This window comes from Calypte anna, chromosome 4 (assembly GCF_003957555.1).
Source record: "Calypte anna isolate BGI_N300 chromosome 4, bCalAnn1_v1.p, whole genome shotgun sequence".
NCBI classification, from domain to species: Eukaryota; Metazoa; Chordata; class Aves; order Apodiformes; family Trochilidae; genus Calypte; species Calypte anna.
The window spans coordinates 3,917,575-3,940,819 of record NC_044247.1 but is presented as its reverse complement, the minus strand read 5'-3'; the positions used below and the strand labels follow the sequence as shown (position 1 = coordinate 3,940,819).

The 23,245-nt window shown below is 44.8% G+C and overlaps 1 protein-coding gene across 2 annotated transcripts in view; it reads left to right on the top strand.

The window, feature by feature from the left end:
* Positions 1-723: 723 nt before the first annotated feature.
* Positions 724-23,245, top strand: part of MED12 (mediator complex subunit 12) — a 34,120-nt gene continuing 11,598 nt past the window's right edge. Inside the window, exons 1-28 of one of the 2 annotated variants that reach the window (XM_030448981.1) lie at positions 724-1,024; positions 1,396-1,500; positions 2,233-2,424; positions 3,669-3,828; positions 4,610-4,785; positions 5,058-5,168; positions 5,723-5,974; positions 8,911-9,057; positions 9,331-9,430; positions 9,878-10,014; positions 10,880-11,011; positions 11,386-11,512; positions 12,154-12,383; positions 13,471-13,551; positions 14,422-14,595; positions 14,847-14,991; positions 16,191-16,309; positions 16,453-16,596; positions 17,373-17,536; positions 17,792-17,923; positions 18,696-18,923; positions 19,122-19,266; positions 19,550-19,670; positions 20,361-20,462; positions 21,106-21,219; positions 21,485-21,648; positions 22,592-22,771; positions 22,936-23,007. In XM_030448981.1, the coding sequence (XP_030304841.1) occupies positions 926-1,024; positions 1,396-1,500; positions 2,233-2,424; positions 3,669-3,828; positions 4,610-4,785; positions 5,058-5,168; positions 5,723-5,974; positions 8,911-9,057; positions 9,331-9,430; positions 9,878-10,014; positions 10,880-11,011; positions 11,386-11,512; positions 12,154-12,383; positions 13,471-13,551; positions 14,422-14,595; positions 14,847-14,991; positions 16,191-16,309; positions 16,453-16,596; positions 17,373-17,536; positions 17,792-17,923; positions 18,696-18,923; positions 19,122-19,266; positions 19,550-19,670; positions 20,361-20,462; positions 21,106-21,219; positions 21,485-21,648; positions 22,592-22,771; positions 22,936-23,007 (4,053 nt within the window). In that variant the 5' untranslated portion in view covers positions 724-925. The remainder of the gene's footprint in view (positions 1,025-1,395; positions 1,501-2,232; positions 2,425-3,668; positions 3,829-4,609; positions 4,786-5,057; positions 5,169-5,722; positions 5,975-8,910; positions 9,058-9,330; positions 9,431-9,877; positions 10,015-10,879; positions 11,012-11,385; positions 11,513-12,153; positions 12,384-13,470; positions 13,552-14,421; positions 14,596-14,846; positions 14,992-16,190; positions 16,310-16,452; positions 16,597-17,372; positions 17,537-17,791; positions 17,924-18,695; positions 18,924-19,121; positions 19,267-19,549; positions 19,671-20,360; positions 20,463-21,105; positions 21,220-21,484; positions 21,649-22,591; positions 22,772-22,935; positions 23,008-23,245) is intronic. The other variant, XM_030448982.1, reaches the window with a different exon arrangement.

Genomic DNA, 23,245 nt, shown 5'->3' with positions numbered 1-23,245 from the left:
AGAGCCCCACCCCATGACTGCAGGTCACTGCAGTGGAGACCATGGTTCATCCCATCAGAGCCCCACCATCCTTCCTGCCCAGGCCCCACGTCTCATCCCTCCCTCACACACACCCCTCAACCCCCCCCTCTGCCCCACTGGGTTCATCCTGATGTGTGCCCATGGCTCATCCGGCCATGCCACTGGGCTCACTCCCACAGGGCTGCCGCCCCAGGAGCAGGGCTGGTGTGGGAATCCCCACCCTCGTGGGTGTCCTGGGCTTGGTCCCTGAGAATTGAGCAGAACCGAGTCACCAGAGAAGTTACATGGGGGATATATGAGATGGGGCATATATGAGATGGGGGATATATGAGATGGGGGATATATGAGATGGGGGATATATGAGATGTCTGTAGACATCTACACAGGCTCACAGGGGCAGCTGTAGGGAGTTGGGGGCAGCTACGGGAGGCGGCCACGGGGCTAGTAATGGAGTTAGTGATGGTCCAGCCATGGGGGCAGTGACCGGGGGTGCGGTGTGGGTGACGGTGTCAACGGAGCTGCCCAGAGCACCCGCGCAGCCTCGTGTCTCGCTGTGCGGGCTGAGGGGCGGCCGCGGGGCTGGGCGGCAGGAGGCCACGTGACCCGAGCTCGCCGCGCTGTTGGTTCAGCGCCTCCCTCGGGCCGCGCCGTTCATCTCCGAGCCTTTCCGCTCGGCGCAGGCTCGGGGCTTCCACAGCGCCGCTCGGGACTCTTCGTCCTTCTTCGGTCCCACTTCGGGAGACTCCGTCAGACTCCGGCTCTCCTCGTCGGCGCCCGTTACAGTGGCACAGTCGCTCAGGCCTCTCCGGCGGCGTTTGGGAGGTCCGGGCTCAGGGCGCAAGCGCGGGCCGTCGCGGCGCTCCTTGTTGTGGCCTGGCTGCTTCTGGTGGCCGGCCGGGCTGGGATGGCGGCCTTCGGTGTCCTCAGCTACGAGCACCGCCCGCTCAAGCGCCCGCGCCTTGGCCCGCCCGACGTCTACCCGCAGGACCCTAAGCAGAAGGAGGTGAGGGGTCCCGGACATGGGAGGGGACCCGGGTCGCGGGGCCGCTGTTCCGGGACTGACCCTGAGGAGGTCCTGGGAGTGCGCTGGGAGGCCCCGAGGTGGAGGCAGGGAGCCCTTCATCCCCGTGCTGCTTGGGCATGAAGGGCCCTTTCCGCCATGTCCCTGGCTTGTCCTGTGTCCCGGCACTCTCCTGGGGCGCTGCCTGCCTGGGAGGGCCTGGAAGTGGCCGGCTGGAAGCCGCCGGGCCCTTGCCTTTCCCCGTCTCCATGCTGGCTGTGGCCCCGTCTGCGCCGCTGTGGCTGGGACACAGGCTGCGGGTGTTTGGCGTAGATGGGCCTTACCGGCCCCGGCTGATGGTCCTTCCTCTGCAGGATGAGCTGACTGCTCTGAACGTCAAGCAAGGCTTCAATAACCAGCCGGCAGTCTCTGGGGACGAGCACGGCAGTGCCAAAAATGTCAATTTCAACCCAGCAAAGGTGAGAGACACCGGGGAGGTGTGGGGATTTTGCAGGTGCCTGTATGGTCAGTGCTGTTGGGGCCTGGACAGTCGTGAGTCTGTTTAGTTCCATTTTTCCTAAACCAGGAGATCCTTCCTTTTAGGGTGGGTGTTGTGAGACCTAACCCACTGTTCCTGTAGAATCTTATTTTGGAACTGCCTATGAGAGAGCAGGTTCTTGTCTTGCTCCACACATCTTAGGGGCAGGACTGTGTCTGCAGTCTCCTTATATTCTGCAATTAATATCGAAGTCTAGGATGACAGCAGCTGGAAAATTCTTCATGTTATTTTGGTTACATTGTGGCCATGGTAGAACAAAACAAAGATTTCTTGAAACATATGCCAATTTAAACATATGAGTTACAGGCTTCCAGTCTCTAAAATGAAGATGTTAACTTCCTGGCTGCCCCAACAAGAGGACAAGTAATGACTTAGGTAGATGGCAATCAATGAGCACAATGTATTTGTTTTCCTTGGCTGTTGTCTGTCCGAGGAGCCTTATAAAGAGTAGTGTCCATCTTGAACCCCTGCTTGGTATGAGGTGTCTGAGTTGCCTAGAAGCATTCCTCTTTGCAAGTACAACAAAGGAAATTATTAGCATTTTTTTAGTGTTTCAGAAGCTGATATTGGTGAGACTTCTGGTAGGAATGATAAATAAGATTTTAAGCACAAATAATAGATCGGTGAAATGTAATTAATCTCTTTTTTCCAGATCAGCTCAAATTTCAGCAGTATTATTGCAGAAAAGCTGCGGTGCAATACACTGCCTGACACAGGGAGACGGAAGCCCCAGGTGAATCAGAAGGATAACTTTTGGCTGGTGACAGCACGATCTCAGAGTGCCATAAATAACTGGTTCACAGATCTGGCTGGAACTAAGCCCCTCACTCATCTTGCTAAGAAGGTATGTTTACAGGAGTAGCTCCCTGGCAGGGTGGAGCCTTTAATCAATACTTGTTTGCAAAGTGTATGTTTAGTAGAAAGTTCTAACTTTGAACTCATAGTTCAAAGCTTTCAGCTTTAAGCAGAAAAAAAAGCTTTAGGTTTTAAGAGCATATCCAGGGTTTGTAGTGCACTGGTTGTTGCCTCCACTCAAAGGAACTAACCCTCATCTGTTGTTTGGATATTGTGTTCAGCTTTTCTTTTTGGCTTGTATGATATGAGTGATTTATTTTAAAGTTCAGATGTTTTCCAGAAGATCTGCTGCCACTGTCTTTGATCTGTTGCTTAGATTAGGACCACTCCTATTGTGCAGGGTTTTTCAAGTTCTCAAAAGTCAATAGAGATGACTTCTGGAAATAATCAGCTGAGTGACTTACCAGAGTGACACCTTTCTGGTTTTAAGCTGAGAAGAGTATGTGTGAGTCTGTGTCTTTGTGTATTTGAGGCATAAGAGAATAATAGAGGGGAATGTAAGAAATGTAGCAAGTAAGCAATTAAACTTTTGGTAGTTTAGGGACTTCTACCAAATGGACAAAGTCACTATGAATTTGTCTCACTCCTCTGTGAACACATGCATACTTTTGGTCTCCATAGTGTCCTGTGAAAATGAGACTCACAACTATACTTTTTCCTGTGATGTATTTACTGCTTCCTGGTTTATAGATCTCCAGTCAGTGATTTCACTGGTATCCTCAAATGCTGAATCTTAAATTTTGACTCTTGGATCTTCCTGCTATGATACTCAAATCCCTGTTTCTCACAGTTTTTTATTGGTTACTCATGATACTACAAGATTTTTGTAACTGTTTTATTTACCAAATGAAGAATTCTGTCTTCAGTCTGTATAGTAGGTACTTTGTGTTTCTGGCTCAATTCTTAGGCTGTACCTTTTGTAGTTGTGTATATCCTCTCTGGAGGTTATCCTCAAGCTGGTTGTAGTGTTCAGGTTGTGTATGTACAGTGATATAATTATGTTTTCTGTTTGTTTTGTTTCTGTTTACACTGCAGCTCAGGTCTGGTACTGTTGCTTTTTGACAAGAATTGAATTTTTGCAGTAGGTTTTAAGAGATGCAGAGCAACAAACACAGTACCTTTTCCCCTTTTTACATTTTCCACAGCTTGCAATGCCTACAGCATGTGTAGTTGCTATGGAATTGTTCCTGTTGAAGCCCTTGGTTACAGTTCTCCCTCTCAATTCTGTTACAGGTGCCCATCTTTAGCAAGAAGGAAGAGGTCTTTGGTTATTTGGCAAAATACACTGTTCCAGTAATGAGAGCAGCCTGGCTCATCAAAATGACTTGTGCCTATTATGCTGCCATCACAGAAACCAAGGTGAAAAAACGTCATGTCATCGACCCCTTCATTGGTGAGCACTATCTGTGGAACACTGTTTTTGTCAATCCCAGATGTTTCCTTCTCAGCCTGCTCCTGTTTAGTAAGAGGTAGACTGGAAATCTATATAAATTTGTTTCCTGCTGATAAGCCCTAGTGCTCTGACATGCATAACTCTGTAAAACAACAGGGCCCACCTGTGAGAGTAAACTGTTAAAAAATAAGTCTTAGCAGCTGCAAGTACTTCCTGACCATACCTCTTCTTTCTCCCCAGTAAGTTCTCCTGTGCTCCTCAGCTGTATAACCTTTTTCTTACCCTGCAAAGACTGTAAACTTAGCTATGGCTGATTAGTTCTTCTCAAGTGTGTAAGTTTGTTTCTCAAAGAGTTCAGTTATATTATACCCTGCTCGTGTTTCCAATTTCATTAAGCCTTACTGGATCCTGTGTGTAACATCCTTTGCATCCTGGCTTGCTCCAGTTTACTGTTGTCTGGTAAACTGCCTCTTCTCTCTCTCTTTTGAATCTCAGCAGTTGCAGTTGAGGAATCTGTCTTCCAAACTTTTTTGGTACAAAATAACAGTGCTCCCCAAACACAGAAGTTTTCCCCCTTGTTCTTAGTTCTGTGGATGCCTCTTCCTCCCTTCCATCTTCAGGCCACAAGCAAAGCAAATACTGTAGCACTTATTTTTATTTTCTTGTCTTTCTATGATTTTCAAGTGATAGGAACTTATTTGGATTTCAGCCTGCACATCAACCTTGTTCTTTCCTGCTTCTGTCAACCATGGCAGTTGTTGTAAACTTGTTTCCATTTCAGAATGGACGCAAATCATCACCAAGTACCTTTCAGAGCAGCTGCAGAAAATTGCTGAGTTCTATAGACAGCTCCCAGGGCAAGGCTGTGGTTCACCATCTGGACCAATGCCCCAAGAAGTGGAACAGGCTTTGAAGCAGTGGGACTACAACGAGAAACTGGCTATGTTCATGTTCCAGGTGAGGAACTGGAGGGGGCTGCTGAGTGGGTGTGTAGCAGAGGAGAGCTAGGGAAGGTGTATTCAAAGTGATTTATTATTGTAATTTATTTTCTTTCTTTGACTAGGTCTTTAGGGCTGGATGCAGTTTTGATCTCAGAAGTACAGGAATAGCATGAAACTGTCCAAACTTCTGGAGTTATGTCCACTGTTAGGAAGCAGACTGTTGCTACTCTCTACCTTAGTGCATGTTGCTTCACCTTGTCTGTTTTCTCTGCCTTTATCCATGTACAGGATGGCATGCTGGACAGACATGAATTCCTGACATGGGTCCTTGAGTGCTTTGAGAAGATACGGTCAGGAGAAGATGAATTTCTGAAAATGCTTCTACCTTTGCTGCTGAGGGTGAGAAATAGTACTCAACTTGCTCTGAGTGACTTCTGCCACTTTCAGTCTCTTTCCTATTGCCTATGGGGAGCTGTTCTGTACCAAGAACACCAGGGAGTGTCCACCTGAGCAGCTTTCTTAGCTCATGCAAGGATACCTTTTTAATCTTGCTCTCTTCTGTGTCTTTCTTCTTTGCCCTGTTTCCCTGTACTGGACTTGGTAATTCCTGCCCATATTGTAGCTGTCGTAGTTGGACTCATTGTACACCACTACATGGAAACTGCTTTTCTTTCTGTCTGTTGCAACAGATTGTGTGCAGACCTTTGAAACCCTGGGAAGGCTGGGTGTGGGTATGCTTTGATAGATAAACTCATTGCTGCATAGAGCATGTAGAGGGTTTTTCTGATGCTTAGTAGCCAGTGGGTGATTGATGCTAAGTAGCTCTCTGTTAAACAGGACTGTCTCTACAAGGCAGTGCCAAGCAGTATATCACTTCAGGAGAGGAGGGTCAAGGGTTTCTCTTGTGTTGCTTTTGTAACAAGGACATTTTCCCCTCTCCCTCTTTCCTGCAGTACTCAGGAGAGTTTGTGCAGTCTGCATACTTGTCCAGACGTCTGGCCTACTTCTGCACACGCAGGCTTGCTATGCAGCTGGATGGTGCTGGTGGGCACCCACCCCACATTCTGTCTGCCCAGACAGGGAATGCTCTTCCTTCGACTCCCACCCCTCAGCCAGCTGCAGGGAATCCTTCCAGCCCTTTCAGTGACTTACTGCTGTGTGCCCAGCACCGGCCAGTGGTATATGGTCTTAGCTGCATTCTCCAGGTAGGTTTAAATAGTGGTTAGTGATAGTAGGGTCAACAGGGACAGTTTGTATTGTATGCCATAACAGAAAAATCATTACAGTCTGACTCAGCAACTTTCTGAGTACAGAAATACCAAATCATGATTTTCAAGGGGTAGATGTGTCACAGAGCTTTTGTACCAAACATAATTGGTGTCGCAGTGCCCTTGACTGACTTGGGTAAGAAAAGTGGGTTGGAACAGAGCTTTTTGCTCTATTCACAGGTGCCTTGGAGGGAGGCTGTGAGAGCTTTGAAGAAGGAGTGAGAAAGAAAGGGTTATTTCATCTTGTGTATGTCAGTAACAGATTGTCATCTAGGAAAGGAAATTATGCCAAACATTAGAGTGCTTAGTAATTTTGTGAGCTCTTTAAACTAAACAACCTCTCATCAGAAAGATGCACCCCGCAGAACAAAAAACCCAAACCAAACAACAAGCACACACACAAAAAAACCCCTCCCACCTCTTTGTAGAAGAACCTTAGCTATTTAGGCAGACCACCCCCCTCAGCAGTGGCAGCAGGCCATTAAAAGGAACAGCTCTGAACTCATAATCTTTACACTTGGAATTTATTAAACCTTATATTGCAGTAAGAGGGCAAGGTTACTGGAGCCTTATTTATAGATGTTTGAAGGGCAAATGCTACTTTGCCACTGTAGGACTTGGTCCATACAGTCCTTGTGTCAGGGAGATTGATGGGTTTGGTTCTGCGTGTGCGTGCATGGTTGTTTTTCTCCTTCAAAAGGAGAGGTGGGTCCCTGTAGAAGGAGCAGAAATTTCTCCTTCTAAGGGAGTAAAGGAGCACATTAAAGCAGGAGAGCTTTCAGAGTGCAGAATGAAGCAGGAGGTGGAGAGTAAGAGACCACAGAGCTTGGAAACATGATCTCAAGAGATAAACTTGAGATTAAGGAGCCTTGAAAGGATCAAGAAGCAGTCAGCCAAATAGGGTAGAAAAGAAATTTCCTAGAGTACAGTTGGCTAGAAGTAAGGATCTGTCTACAAAGGCCAGAGATCAATATGGGGGTTCTAAATAACCCTTTTGTATTCCCCTTAAGTCTTTCTTTGTTGCTTTCAGTTTAAAAATTTGAGTTAGGTTTTTTTCCCTGGTTTCTGTTTGATGAAACATCTTATATATGAAAATCCTTTGTTTGGGGAGCTTACTCTAGGAAAAATATGAGTGTATACACCTCAGAGATTTGGATGATTTGGTATTTGAACATAGGTTGCTTAAAAAGTTCAAAATGGTTAATGATGGTCTGATCTTTTTTTTAGAATGTCTCAGAAGAGTTCTGACAGAAATTACACATCTTCTGATCTGCAGTTGGTAGATATGGCTAAGGCAGAGTAAGATCTAATGGTTGGAAGTTGGAGCTGGGTAAAATCAGGCTAGAAACTGGTGCATTTCTAACAGTGTACATAAATGACCTTTGCTCAGATGTCCTTGAGATATGATGGGTTCTGTGATTTGAGTGTTTTAAAACAGCCTTGGTTGTCCAAATTAATGTCTGGCTCCCTGGGAACCAGAAGTTGTAGGGGTGTATCCTAGGAATCGTTCAGTAAATTTTTTGCTGTGTTTGGGTATCTGTACAAGATCATGAAAGAATGGGAATGCGTATATAATAGTGTTGTTATTACAATCATTACTATAACCATACTTGTAATTATTTAATAATGTAACATACAATATATAATATATTAAGTATAGGTCTGTTGACACATGCTTCTTCTCACACTTAAGACTTGATGAGATCTGTAACTCACTAATGTTAATTCTGCTTTGGGGCCATGAGAGTTGGATTCTGCATTGATGATATGAGTTATAGAAATAAGTAGAGAAAAATAAAAAGGAAGCAGCAGAAAAAAATAGAAAATAAGTAGCAGGGAGCTCTGCAGCAAGATATTGCTGCTTTTGGATAATATGGAACTCTGGTCTTGGCTTACTAAGCATACATAAGTGTCCTGGCTTGAGCCAGGATAGAATCAGTTTTCTTCCTACTAAATTTACTTTACAGTTGAGTGTGTTCTATGTAGCTGAAATTAGCAGCAGGTTTTTCAGTCAGTGTCTGCATTTAGGACTGATAATGCAGAACCAAGGTATGCAGAACGAAGACCATTGCTTGGTTCCACAAAACATCTTGTGCTCTGGAAACAAAGGAGAGTAGAAGTGTCACACCTCCAACCCTCCTTTTGGTAGGAGCAGACCAGACAGTATTCTGACCAAAACAAAGTGTTCTGTCCCATATGCATCATACTCTGTAAATCTGAAGGATCATGAAGGTCAAAGTCCTCTTCGTCCATTGCCAATGTTGTCAGAGGACTTTGTCTGCCTTTGTTCAATGCATTCCTGAATCCATGCATTCCTGAATCCATGCATTCCTGTATCTAGCTCCTCTGTGCTGCTGACTCCAGGAGTTGAGTCTGGGACTTTCTGGGGTCTGCCCTTCAGCCTTAGTGGTGACATGAGCAATTACCTGGGGAGGGAGCATGATTGTATATATTTGTAAATATTTAATAATTTTAATTTTCGTCACTAATCTTTCATTAAATATGTATAGTTTAGCTTCCAGCCCACAGGTCTCTCTCCTTTAGTCTCTCTCCTTTCCCCTTCTGGAAAGGGAGAAGGGTTAGTAGAGGGCATCTGTCATTAATTAAATTGCTCTCCCAGCATTAAACTAACGCAAGAAAGTCAGAGCAGCAAAAATACAAGTTTACTCCTCTCTACTCTATTATGGTCTTTAGCCCAAAGATGCTTTCAGAGCTTAAAACTAAAAATAGTAATTATATTTGTACAGGATGATGAATGCCTAGGCATTTAAGATATTCAGGATAAAGGAGTGGTTATTTATGTGAAGAATAATCTAGCATACTTGTTTTGACCTTGATTTGCTCAATGATAGTGACTTTTCTGTTTGTTGCAGAGTATAATTTTGTGTTGTCCAAGTGCCCTTGTGTGGCATTACTCATTGACAGATAGCAGGATAAAGACTGGCTCTCCCTTGGACCACCTGCCTATAGCCCCATCCAACTTGCCCATGCCAGGAGGGAATTCAGCATTTACACAGCAAGTAAGCAGCCTTCAAAAAAGGGAGCTCGTGTGGTCCAGTGTAATACTTGCATCTTAATTTTTTCAGGATTTTCTTTTCATGTTGTGTGATAAACAGAGCTGGACACAATGTCTCACTCCCAAGGATTTAATTGCTCCCGTTCTGCTATGAGCAAGACAGGCAAAATATAACCATGGGTAGCACTGCTGACATACGCTTCTATTTCTGATAATTTTGTACACAGGACCTTCTGAGGCATCTTTTTTTGTGTTTACACAAGTCCATTTCTTTTAGGTTCGAGCAAAGCTGCGTGAAATAGAGCAGCAGATAAAGGAACGTGGCCAGGCTGTGGAGGTTCGCTGGTCGTTTGACAAGTGCCAGGAAACCACAGCAGGTAACTTGCTGTAGGTTTAAGCTTCTCTACCCCTGTTTCATGGGTTACCCTGAGAAATTTTTTGTCTGGCTGATTTCTTTGATTTTTCCTATTTGCTGTTGGTGGTGTTTATTGTCAGCAGTGAAAAAAGTCAAATGGCTCTTTTTCTTTCCAGTGCAAAATCTTGTGTGGGTTTGTTTCCTGAAGTATAGGGAAGTTTCTGTTACTGGAAGTTAACTGTGTACCAGAGAACTCTACTCTTGTATGTGTGCCATATCAAATGCTTTCCACTAGTCTCTGCTGATGGCTGCTGTGAAGGTCAGGATATACTAAGCTAGGTGGATCCTTGCCTGATTGGTACAGCTTTCCTTAGGGAGTCTCCTGAGCAATGAGCTTACAGAAATTTTTGCTGCAAAGTGTGTTGTATCAGTTGCCAAATATGCATTTCTCTCCTCTGTTCTTTTCTAGGTTTCACTATTGGCCGTGTCTTGCACACTCTAGAAGTTCTGGACAGTCACAGCTTTGAAAGATCTGACTTCAGCAACTCTTTAGATTCCTTGTATAACAGGATATTTGGGCTGGGTCCAGCCAAAGACAGTCATGAGGTGCCTTGGGACTTTGCTGCTTGGCTCTGATCTTGGATGTGGCTATGTTCTTGTTTATATTCTAGGATTACTGTCCTGTGTCTGCAGAAAGCTGACTAGATAGTGGCCTTTGGCCAAGGGGTGTAATGCCCATTGAAAAGATTTTTGTGCAGCCTTAGGTTAGGGAGGTATTAAAGTGAGAATGGGAGGTCAGTGCTCCAGAAAGTCTGTAAACACAAATCTCTAAGCTTGAGACTGTCTGCACAGCTTGCTGAGGAGAGATTCCTGATGGAAGACATCCTGATGGAAGTCCCAATAGTAGGCTGCTGATAAAGACATGTAATCTGTCTGAGAGAAGTAAATGGTAGCCTTGTCAAATTCTGGGCTGGCAGCTGCTTCTGGTGAGTCTGGGAGCTCACAGTTCAAGTTCCTCTTAGCCTGGTAGGTGACATATTTATGTTGTGTGGGACCATAGTGCAACCAATACTGGATTGGTTTCTGGATGTGAGCTGCAGGACTGGCAGTTTGCAGGCTTTGTATAACACTGTTGAGAAGCTGTGTTGTGTTTCAGTCTGTGCTAAGATTAGCACTCCATAGATGCACTGCTGGAGGAGAAGTAATATTCTGAAGCAAACCCAGCCTGGAGATTTGTTAAGGGCTGTGGATCCCTCATGTTTCAAAGTGAAGTCAAAGCAGAGACAAAGCAGGGCTATAGCTTGACATCTGTCCTGCATGTTAGGAAGAGAGGGATGTAGCAGCCTTCAGGCTGTTCTTTACTAGAAATAAACTTACTGTTATACCCAGCCTGAGGCCTTAGACCTCTTCTGTTTGGCTTATACTTACCATATAAGCACTTGACCTCACTGTAGTGCTTATACTTCAACAGATTTCCTCAGATGATGATGCAGTGGTGGCCTTGCTGTGTGAGTGGGCTGTCAGCTATAAACGCTCTGGACGCCACAGGGCTATGGTTGTGGCCAAACTGCTGGAGAAGCGTCAAGCAGAGATAGAGGCTGAAGTAAGTCCTTGCTCCTGGAAGGCTAGCAGCTGGAGAACAGAGGTTACCTAACTACAATTATCTGTTAAATTGAAGGGCAAAGGCAGATCACCATAATGCCTCTTAAACAATGGTGCCTGTTAATTATGACATTTGCTACATCTGAGCCAAAATTAGGTCATAATGAGCCTATAGGGCTCATGTATCCCATTTCTTGAATGCATTGAAGAAGGGTGATTGCGGGGTGGAAATACTGGCATACTTTGAGATGGCAAAGTAGCTTACAGAAACCTATGTGGTAGATCTGCTATAAGCTCAAGATTGCAAAAATCTCTTGAAAACTTCGTTAATTTCTCCTCGGTGACAGCAGTGGGTACTTTTTTCTGTTTCTACAGAGATGTGGGGACTCTGAAGTCGTGGATGAGAAGGGCTCCATCTCCTCGGGCTCTCTCTCAGCAGCCAGTGCTCCTGTCTTTCAGGATGTCCTTATGCAGTTCCTTGACACTCAAGCTCCTATGCTAAGTATGTAATAAAAACTTAAAGTCTGTTGGTTCCAAGATTTCCCTCTCCTGCAAGCTTGGAATTTATGTGCTCTTTTGCATAGATCTTGGATGTACATAAATTTTCACTGGTTTCCTTGTGATGCAGAGCATATCTTGGAGAGAGAGAGAGAAAGCAGCCTGGAGGGACAGATGACAGAAATATAATGCAGAAGCACTTTCGTTAATAGAATGCTGACCAAGAATAAATGAGTATAGCCTAATCAGGAATTAATTCAGAGAACTAGAGGGAGGTTTCTAACTAGTAAGTGACAAAGCTCTGTAATAGTCTCTCAGTGGAAGTACGGCAAACACATTAAGGGGGACAGAATGCAGCTCTGGATGATGTAGGCAACTGTACACTCAGGAATGGCACTTCCCTGCTGAAGTCCTATGCCTCTGGTCTGAGAGACTAACTGGAGAGCTTTTGACTTATATAACTGCCATCTGTTGAAACTGGATTTCTGCTTGTAGTCCCTGCAGTGATCTCAGAACTGTGTATCAGTAACTGAATATGTTGAGATCTCTGGAAACACTTTTTTAACTGAAGGTTAGGTGGCTGTTGTTACTTGAAGTGTTGGAGAAGGACTCTTCATAGCGCTGACTGTTTTGGTGTCCTTTCAGCTGATCTTGGGAAAGAAAATGAGAAGGTGGAGTTCTTTAACCTGGTGCTGCTGTTCTGTGAGCTAATCCGGCACGATGTCTTCTCTCACAATATCTACATGTGCACGCTCATCTCCCGGGGTGATCTTGCCATGGATTCTCATGGGCCTCGCCCTCCCTCACCCTTTGATGACCCTGCTGAGGAGCACGACAGGAAGGAGACAGAGGGAAACAGTGGCATCAAGCTAGAGGTGAGAGCACAAGCACTATGGCCCTCCTCTTCGTGTCCTGGTGTTGTGCTTGTCTGTTTTTACTGGCTTTGCAGCTCCCTTGGTATTACCTGTTGGAGGATGTACCAGTGACTCATGCTTCTCCTTCCCCAGCCTATTTCCTTAACATTTCAGTTTCAAATGTAGAAGATTATGTTCTAAGTGGCAGGAAAGGGCTGGCAGAATCAGAAAGTTAGAGATTGGAAGGGATCTCAAAAGATGATCAAGTCCAACCCCTCCTGCCAGAGCAGGGTCTCCTATAACAGGTCACCTGGACGTGTTCCTGTGTGGGCTTTGAATGTCTCCAGAGAAGGAGACTCCACAACATCCCTGGGCAGCCTGTGCCAGTGCTCTGTCACCCTCACAGGGAAAGAATTCTTCCTAATATTTATACAGAACTGCCTATGCTCCAGTTTATAACCATTGTCCTTTGTACTATTGTTAGTCTCCCCTGAGAAAAGCTTTATTCCATCCTCCTCTTATGTATTTATAAACATTAATGAGGTCACCCCTTATTCTCCTCCAAGCTGAAGAGACCCAGCTCTCTCAGCCTTTCCTCATAGGAGAGATGTTCCACTCCCTTAATCATCTTAGTTGATCTACGCTGGACTCTTTCAAGCAGTTCCCTGTCCTTGAAATTGAGGGCCCCAGAACTGGACACAATATTCCAGATGTGGCCTCATCAGGGCAGAGCAGAGTGGGAGGAGAACCTCTCTTCACCTACTAACCACCCCCCTTCTAATGCACCCCAAGATGCCACTGGCCTTCTTGGCCACAAGGGCACATTGCTGGCTCACGGTCATCCTTCCATCCACCAGCACCCCCAGCTCCCTTTCCCCTATGTAACAGAGTAGATAAAAAAATCCTGCACTGCTCAAGCAGAGCAGCATATCGTGAGGTTCTGTGTGAGGCCTCTGATCTTTGCAGTGTATTAGGCTTCACCTTGCCAGGCACCATGGGTGTGTTGGCACATTGCTATCACTGTCCAACATGTGCATTGAGTACTGTGGTAAACAATTACTATCTTGTTCCCTGGCACATCACTGAGATGTAAAGAGTCTGTTCCCAGGACACAGGTCTTTCTGAGCCCATGGACATCGACCACAACTCCAGCATGCTTTTTGATGACATGGAGAAGACAGACTTTTCGGTATGTTCCTGCATTTTCTAACTACTACTCAGTAGGTCAGTCAGTGTGTTGTAGTGGGATTAGAGACAGCACATGCCTTGCTTTTGTGTGAGGTCTCTGTCTTTATTCTAGAACTAGTATGTTGGAAGTGGCTGGGTTATGCAGGTGACACTTTAAAGAGGTCCTTATAACCCACTTACACAGATTGGGGTCCATTGGAGTTGATTCAGACCTGGTCATTCCTGGGATCTCTTACGCCACTGCCAGTCCACTGTTTGGGCAGGGTAGGAACTGGGTTGTTTGGAATTGGGTGGGAAATGGGTGATGATGATAGCACCAGGAGACTGGGAGTGACCAGTTACCTTTGGCAGAGGTTTTCTTGATGTCCTGGTAGAAGACACAGGTCTGCTATCATTGTACTGTGTACTGTGTACCCTTCACTACTACTTCAGTTTCACAGTTCTTTATATTTGTGGACATAGTTGCAGAGTGCTTTAGTAATAAAAATAACTTGTGGTTAAAAACATCCCTCAGAATCTACATTCCTTCAGCCATTTCTGGCCTTACAAGGTACATGTTGGATAGGTGTGATGTGCAGAGCTGTGTGGGTTTTTTCCTATGGCTTTCCCAAGATCCTTGCTTGTCCTGTGTGGGTGGTTGTTCCCAAAATCCTAATTCATGGTTAATTTTCCTATTTTTTTAATTTGATATACAATATGGACCAGAAGCATGGGGAAATAATGTCTTCATGCATTGCCTTGGTCATTGCCCTAAAAACTGCCCTCTTCCTGCTTCTTTTTAGGCCTGAGCAGATGTACCTTCCTTCAACAATCTTCATGGTTGCATGATTGTGTTGCCTAACTATCTTTTCTTGTTCTTATGTGTCCCTAGATGTTTTCTCCTCCAATGCATTGTGAATCTAAAGCCAGCCCTTCCCCGGAGAAACCAGATGCTGAAAAGGAAGCAAAGCCTCTGCTGAAGGATAAGTCTGTGGAAGGAATGCTAGCATCCCTGTATGACCAGCCTCGACACATCCAGTATGCAACACACTTTCCTATTCCCCAGGTACGAGCCCTGCTCACAACTACTGCCTGTGTTCTGGTCATGAGGCTGCTGTGTTTCCCTGTGATACTGCTGTGGGTGGGTAAGGAATATGGTCATGCATTTCTGCAGCTGATCTACTTATGATGTCTCCTTGCTTACTCCCAGAGAAACTTGTGAGATGAAGCTTTCCCTTTCATTTAAGAGATTCAGATGTGAAACAAGATTAAAGCATTCAGCCTCAGCTAATGCAGCTGTCTCTTTTGGTTCCCTAGGAGGAGTCATGCAGTCATGAGTGTAACCAGCGGTTGGTAGTTCTTTTTGGGGTTGGAAAACAACGGGATGATGCTCGGCATACAATCAAGAAAATAACCAAAGATATTCTGAAAGTCTTAAACAGAAAGAGCACTGCAGAGACAGGTTAGTAGAGCTTGAGCTACTCCTTTCTGAAGTAAGAGCATCCTTCCAGTTGGCTGACTCCTTTGTCTGGAATCTCCCAGTGAAAAGATTTGTATAAAAATATTGGTGCCTGGTAAGCTGTATCAGTCACTGAAAGTCTGGAATAGTGCGTTTGTTCCCAGACATACTAAGCAGCAAGATGTCTGGTTTCCTGTTGACAATATCTGTTTAATTGATATTTTCTTCAGATGAGGATTAAGTAATTTCAGGTTCAGAGTGAGACACTATCCAGAACTTTAGCTTTTCAAATTTTATTTTCTTCTTGCATTTACATCTTTGCACAGGAATCAAAAAGGATTTTGCCTATGTGTATTCAGCAAAGACCTTAATTAAATGTAGCATGCCATTATAGAATCATAGAACTTTCAAGGTTGGAAGGGACCTTTAGGATCACCTAGTTCCAACTCCCCTGTCATGGGCAAGGACACCTCTCACGAGATCAGGTTGCTCAAAGCCCTTGCATCCTGGCCTTAAAAACTCAATACTCAGGTGGGGTCTCACAAGAGCAGAGTAGAGGGGGAAAATCACTTCCCTCAACCTGCTGGCCACACTTCTCTTGATGCAGCAGATCTAAGGATTCAGTTAGCTTTCTGGATTGCAAGTGTACACTGATGGCTCAGGTTGAACTTATACTTGGGTACATACTAAATGCATAGGATGGGAAATTTGTATAGCTGTGTCAAAATTAATAGCCTCTTACTTCTATCATGAAGTCTGGCTACAATTTCCTTTCTTAGTCTGATTTCTGAAAAGAAACTTGAAATGTGGTAGAAAGATGATTCTTTAAAAGATTGGGTACTCTTGACAGGTTTTGAGGATGAACATTGCCCATCCAGAATATCTGTTCTCATCAGGTAATCAATGTACCTCTAAATTGAGGAAGAAAGTATTTTCCCTCTGCAAGGAGCATCGTAACAAGGGATAAGCTAGATGTTAACTGTACTGTTATTTTGAAGTTACGAATCCTTTCCTCAACAGTTTGTTTTGAATTCAGGATGGTCCTTATCAGCTTAAGGTCTGGGATTCAGACTTTTTGGCTGTGCTGCATGGCAGGGGCTGGTCTTGCTGAGTGTCTGACAAGTGCTGATGGCTGATGTCTAGTCCTCCTCTGATGATGAAGGTAACCTAATACTGTTTTCTCATCTTCCCAACTTTGGTAGGTGGAGAAGAAGGCCAGAAGAGGAAAAAGAGCAAGCCAGAGGCATTCCCAACAGCTGAAGATATCTTTGCAAAGTTCCAACACCTTTCTCACTTTGATCAGCACCAAGTCACATCTCAGGTATGAAACTGTCAAGACTGCTGTGCTTGTTGGACCCTGTCCCTTTGCATTATTTAAAGCAGCTTCCCAGAGGGAAAAGGAAATTGGCCTGCTGAGGGATTTCTGCAAGGGGAGATGTGATGTGTGTCATCTTGCACTGGCAGGTATCTCGCAATGTCTTGGAACAAATCACCAGCTTTGCCTTGGGAATGTCATACCACCTGCCTCTGGTACAGCATGTGCAGTTCATATTTGACTTGATGGAGTATTCACTCAATATCAGTGGTCTTATTGACTTTGCCATCCAGGTAAGCACAGTGTACTCAGACACTTCTGGGGTGGGGTGGGTGGGGACATTATCAGAATGAAAGGCAGCAGGTTTGTGCTGTGATAATTGGGCTGCTTCTGGAATCGTTGGTGACCCTCTGACCTGTGTCATGGACTTGGTCAGATTAGGTGGTGAGTGCAGTGCTTCTGGGCTTTGGCTGTTAGAAATAGGTTGTTTGTGGCAGATAGTCTTACATGTTGTGTTCTGAGCACTGTTCTTCCAGAGTTGTCTCCAAAGGACTTGTATTGCATTTCTGTCACTGGATGCAGCAAAGCCTTGCTCTGAATGAGAAAGAGATTGTCTGTATCTAGCAGCTCTCCCATCTTACTCCTCTGGAAGGGTACTTGGCACATGGCAGCCCAGGCTGCCTACTGAATTATGCTAAAATCCTGTTGCTATTTCTGCAGACTGCCAGATGTTTCTCACAGCCTATTGCTGACAGAATTAAGGCTGTTAGCCTCAAGAAGGGAGCTGAGTGAGATTTATGCAGCACAGCATTACAAGACAAGCTGCATGCTATGATCTGTTATTACCCTCTGATACCCACACACTCACAGCTCTTTGTACTACCTGAGTGAGACATTGTGCCTAAGTATAGGATGCCAACTGTTCCAGAAGTGTATCTCTAGGCAGGAGAGTGTCTGCTTGTCTCTTTCATGGCAAGTCCTGTATACTGTGGGTATGGTGTGCCGGCTCAGTTTCTGACCATACCTTACCCCTGTGGCTGTTGAAGGGTTTTTCTGTCATTGGGTGCAGTTGCTGAATGAACTGAGCGTGGTGGAGGCAGAACTGCTGCTGAAGTCCTCTGACCTTGTTGGCAGCTACACCACCAGCTTGTGCCTGTGCATCGTGGCTGTGCTGCGGCACTACCACTCCTGCCTTATATTAAACCAGGACCAGATGGCTCAGGTCTTCGAAGGGTAAGGGAATCTTCCCCTCACCATATGGAAGGAAACAATCTCATTTTGAGGGGCTTGTAACTTAGGGGCAGGGGTGTGTCTGTGTCCTTCCTAAAAGCTAGCAACTTTGTGTCTGAGAGTTCAGCTCACAGAATTTGTGGGAGATGGGACATGTTATTCAGTGAGCACTGTTGTTTGAGCTTGGGAGGAGATGTCATGAAATTATTCTTTCAGACTTTCTTTTTGTATTGCTGCAGCATTTTTTTGTCTCTACAGTCTGTGTGGGGTGGTGAAACATGGCATGAACCGCTCAGATGGCTCCTCAGCAGAGCGCTGTATCCTGGCCTATCTCTACGACCTGTATACCTCTTGCAGTCACCTCAAAAGTAAATTTGGGGAGCTCTTCAGGTGAGTCTGAGGCAGGTGGGATGCAGTGGGTACTCACCAGTATAACACCTTGGCTTAGGCTTTGCTCATGATCTTGTTTTGTGGAACTGTCCCTGAGATCCTCTCAACTGGGAACTGAAATCTTGGGAGTAGTGTCTTTTATAGTGAATAATGATCCCATGTATAATCTTGGCTTTTGGATCATCAAGTTGGTTTTGATAAAATTGCTCCATAGTGCTGCTTTTACCCCACTCCTGGAGGATGGAAGTTGAGAGGTTCGTTCCTGATGACTGAGCAATTCGTCCTGAAGGTTGTTCTCTGCTTGCACTCAGTTCCCTGATAATGCTTGGACTGCTTCTGTGTCTGCTTGACTTTGTTTTTGGTTTATTTCTGTGCAAATTTCTGTGCACAAAAAGGAATGAGTAGAAAATAACAAATGGTAGGCTCACAAGAAAAGAATAAACTTCATAGCTGTCATAGTTAACATGGAACTCATTCCACGTTGTGAATGTCAAAATCTACTGGATTCAAAAAGTAGGTGGACAAATTTGCAGAAGGAAAATATGTTGAGGAGAGCATTATCTTTAAATCTGTGAACATCAAGTTGCAGCAGGTTGGGAAAGGATGATGGAGCAGTATTGCCACATGCTTGCCTCGCTCTTAAATTCTTCTCTGGGCATCAGCTGTTTTTGCCCAGGGAGGGCTTGTCTTGAACAGGATTGCTGTGTTTATCAGAGTTCATCAGAACCTTAATTTTTTTGTGTTCCTAATCTTTCTTTCCTGTCCTGTTTAGTGACTTCTGCTCCAAGGTTAAAAACACAATCTACTGCAATGTGGAGCCATCTGACTCCAACATGTTATGGGAACCAGAGTTCATGATTGACACTATTGAAAACCCATCTGCACATAACTTCACATACACCAACCTGGGCAAGAGCCTCAATGAAAACCCAGCCAACCGCTACAGTTTTGTCTGTAATGCACTTATGCACGTGTGTGTGGGACACCACGATCCAGACAGGTGAGAGGCAGGACTTTCATGGTTCTATTGAGATAGTAAAATATATAGGTGAGGGTAAGAAATCCAGTAGCCATTCCTTGGATATCTTGGGGTGAGAGGAAGGAGCCAAGGCTGGGGTCCCTTAGAGAATTACTGACTTGATGGTGTTCATGAGCAGCCAAGTTGACCCTCTGCTTTTTTTTATTATTTGTTTCACAGGGTGAATGACATTGCTATCCTGTGTGCTGAGCTAACTGGGTACTGCAAGTCTCTAAGTGCTGAGTGGCTTGGTGTGCTCAAAGCTTTGTGCTGTTCCTCCAATAATGGGACCTGCGGCTTCAATGATCTTCTCTGCAATGTTGATGCAAGTTCAAATGTTCAAAAGGGGAAAAGGAATTGAAACAGGAAGTGGAGGGGGCAGTTAGGGGAAGGCAGAAATGAACAAGGGATGGAGGCTTTTTCATATGAGGACAGAAAGGCTTTGAATACAAAGGGCTACCTTCTGATGTTTGCATCTTGGGCTGATCATGGACATTGACCTGGGATTTTAGGCCCATCAACCCCCCAAGTCCTGGTCAAGTTGAAGCATTGTTGACAGAGGGAATGAGGTAGAGACTGTTGTAATAACGGGCTATTCTGTCTTCCAGGTCAGTGACTTATCTTTCCATGACTCCTTGGCCACCTTTGTTGCCATTCTCATTGCCCGACAGTGCTTGCTGCTGGAGGACCTGATTCGCTGTGCTGCTATCCCGTCACTCCTCAATGCTGGTAAGGGCATCCCTGGAGAATGCTGGTCTTATTCTCAGTTCTGCCCCAAAGGACTGTGCTTAATAGTACTTTGTGAACCTCAGTTGTGAAACATGCCGCAAATACTTTTTATAGAATGGTACTTAAGAACTGAATGTTTTACTATAGAGAGTTTCTGTCGTTTTTGTTTCTGTGAAAAACTGGTTGTGCTAAGGTTTTACAATGTCTTGCTCTCTGGAGTTTGTGTACAACCTGAAATAAGCATGGAAAGATGTTGTCAGCCTCAGTCTGACCAGTGTACTAGGCTCTGAACTCCAGCAGTACATCTCCCACTGCTGATGTGGTTCAGCTTGGGTATTTGGCTCAAGCAGCCAGCCTGACCAACTCGGCTTTATAGCACCAGGGGTTAATCTGCCTTTGATCTGCCACCAGCCTACTAGTTTGCTCAGGAAGTTGCAGCAGCATCCAGACTGTTGTAGGGTAAAGTTTGAGAAGATGAAACAAGCAGAATGCAGCATGTGTTACTGGCGATAATACAGACCTTGCTCACTTGCATGTTAATTGCTGCATATACTGCATATTTGTAAAACAGTAGGCTGCTGAAGCTTCTCAACTGTATGCTCCAGGGCAGTGCTCTGTGAATAGCTTTTGGATTGAACGTCAACTGTCACAATGCTTAAGAAATCTCAGTCTACTGTTTTCTTTACCTAGCCTGCAGTGAACAGGACTCGGAACCAGGAGCACGTCTGACCTGCCGGATTTTGCTTCATCTGTTTAAGACTCCACAGCTGAACCCATGCCAGCAGGATGGCAGTAAGTGAATGAAAGTAGAGCCTTCCTTTATGGGAAAGTACTGAGACGCTTACACACAAGAAAGAGATACTGGACCCTCTGGTTAGAGATTATGACCTACTTGCTTTGAATAAAGCAGGTGAAGCCTGATATGCTGCTTTCTGTATCCTTGCATTTATATTATTTAGTGGTAGCCAGACATGTTGGGAAGGAGGCCCTTGGAGGTGGGAAGCCAGCCATGAGAGGTGGCCTTGCTGTCAGTAAGCTGAGTGATCACTTGTTTTTTGTATATCCTCTTAACTTGATGCCAAAAGTGGCTATTTTGCAGTACTCCCTTTTTTGAATGATGATGGAAACAGTCCATGAAGTTCTCTTCTTGGCTTCTCTAAACACAGTCTGTATTCTAGGTTAGGGTAAAGTTAGAGCTTGGAATTCATGTCCTGGACACTGCTACCTGTTTGGATGTTATGGTTCAGTTGTCGCAGCGTCATTGGCACTATGCTTCACAAAACTTAATTAAATTGACCCAGTGTTATAGTTGGGAAAAGGACTAGCTTCCAGATTCTATATGCTTGATTTTGTAGTACTGTCTGGCATATAGTTCATGCAGTTCTGGACTTTTTCTTTTGCTGAGTGTTGCCCTTCCCCGTGGTTCTCATTGCAGACAAACCCACAGTGGGAATCCGCTCTTCCTGTGACCGTCACTTACTGGCAGCTTCCCAGAATCGTATTGTGGATGGTGCAGTCTTTGCAGTGCTGAAAGCTGTCTTTGTTCTGGGTGTGTACCTGTATTAGCCTGAACCTGTAAAAGTGTTTTTAGGGAGGTGGAAGAAATGCATTGTATTGCATTTGTTGGCTGTACAGAACCCAGGGAGGATCTATTTTGGTGAATATATTGTTCATCTGACACCCTTTGTTTGAGCTGTAAACCTGCTTTATGTCTCTTAGCTGCAGGAAGACTTTGCAAAAGGTCAAGATGTTTTGTGTTTTAGGCTTTGTGTTTAGCAATAAATGATTAGGTCATGCTTGTGCTTTCTTTGTAGGGGATGCAGAACTGAAAGGCTCTGGCTTTTCCCACCCTGGAGGTGTTGATGATCTCATGGATGATGAACTGGGCCCCAGGAAAGCTGGTGGTCGGGTAGTAACTGTAGAAACAGCTAGCTTGGATATTTATGCCAAGTATGTACTAAGGAGTATATGTCAACAGGTGAGTTTGTCCTTATCCCTTCTGCAGACAGATATATCCTATACTGGGACTTCCTGCAGATTGGGTTTAACAGCTATTTCTTTGAAAAATCAGTAAAGAATGGTTCTGCAAGTGGTGGTGTCAAGGGTTGCTCATCTGGGTTGCAAAAAATAGGCAAACAGTTATCAAGAATTAGGTGTTTCAGTATGTGGGGACTGCACATCTTTTCTTTGGCAATAGGTTCACAGCTCAAGTCCAAGGAAGGGAGCACTGGGATGGGTTTGATTGAAATAGGTGCTGAAGGCAAAATAAAATGTATGAGAGATACTTTATTGCAGTGATAAATGGTGCCTTTCAGAATACAGCATAAGTGTTGATTGCAGCTAGGCTAGTAATATGTCCCTGGGCTTTGCAGTGCCCTCTTTAGTTAATTAAAGGAACAACAAAAATCTTTTGCTTAGTCTAATCTGACAGCACCAGTATTTCTTTTATTTTTTTGTGGAAAATTGATATTTGAGAAACTGAAACCTGGTTAATAAGGTACTTAGTTGCAGAGTAGAATGCCCCTTACCACTGCTATATGAAAATGGGTATTGTAGGGTGTTGAACCAAGGCTTTGGTTACAAATTTATTCTGTCAACAGGCAGGATGTACAGTTGCAATTTGAAACCTGTATTCATTAGTACATTTGAAACCTATATTCTGTATGATTAATTACTAAATTACTTTCACCACTGTTGACTTGTCAAAGTTCATATTTTCTCTCTCTGATTGTTGTGCTGTGCCTGATGGCTGCTGAATCAGGATAGTACATTTCATGAAGAGAAATTATTATCAGGTGTAAATCTGACCTAATGTTTTTATGAGTTTGATGTGTTCCTTGTATTTCTCGCAGATTGAAAGCAGGGATGCTGGTTTGGAATCAGGCATCAGTTTGACTGTTCTGACTGCCTTCATCTTGCAGGAGTGGGTTGGTGAGCGATGTCTGAAATCCCTCTGTGAAGACAGCAATGACTTGCAGGATCCTGTCCTGAGCAGCACACAGGCCCAGAGGCTGATGCAGCTGATTTGTTATCCACACCGGCTGCTGGACAACGAGGAAGGAGAAAATCCTCAGCGCCAGAGGATTAAACGCATTTTACAGGTACAGACTCCTGGCAGAATCAGTGTCTTAGCCTAATGTACTGTTACAGTGGGGTTGTTGTAAATGCAGCCCTCTGATTCTTGTTATCATGGAAGCTGAGGATGTGGGTTGATGTAGTTTGAACTGAAATAAGGACTCATGAAGCATGCGTGCATGTGTTGCAGAATCTGGACCAGTGGACCATGAGGCAGTCCTCACTGGAGCTGCAGCTCATGATAAAGCAGACTGCAAACAATGTGAGTTTCTGCTCAGAAGGACCACTCAAGGGTGTGTGTTGCTGGTGATGTAGAGGCTGCCTGTGAGGTGGTGGGGAGGTGGCCTGGAAGAAGTGGAAATAAGTAAGATCACTCAAGGGTGTGTGTTGCTGGTGTTGTAGTGGCTGCCTGTGAGGTGGAGGGGAGGTGGCCTGGAAGAAGTGGGAATAAGGAAGAAGTAAGCAAAGAGGGAGTCAGGCCTGTGAAAGTCAAGCATAAG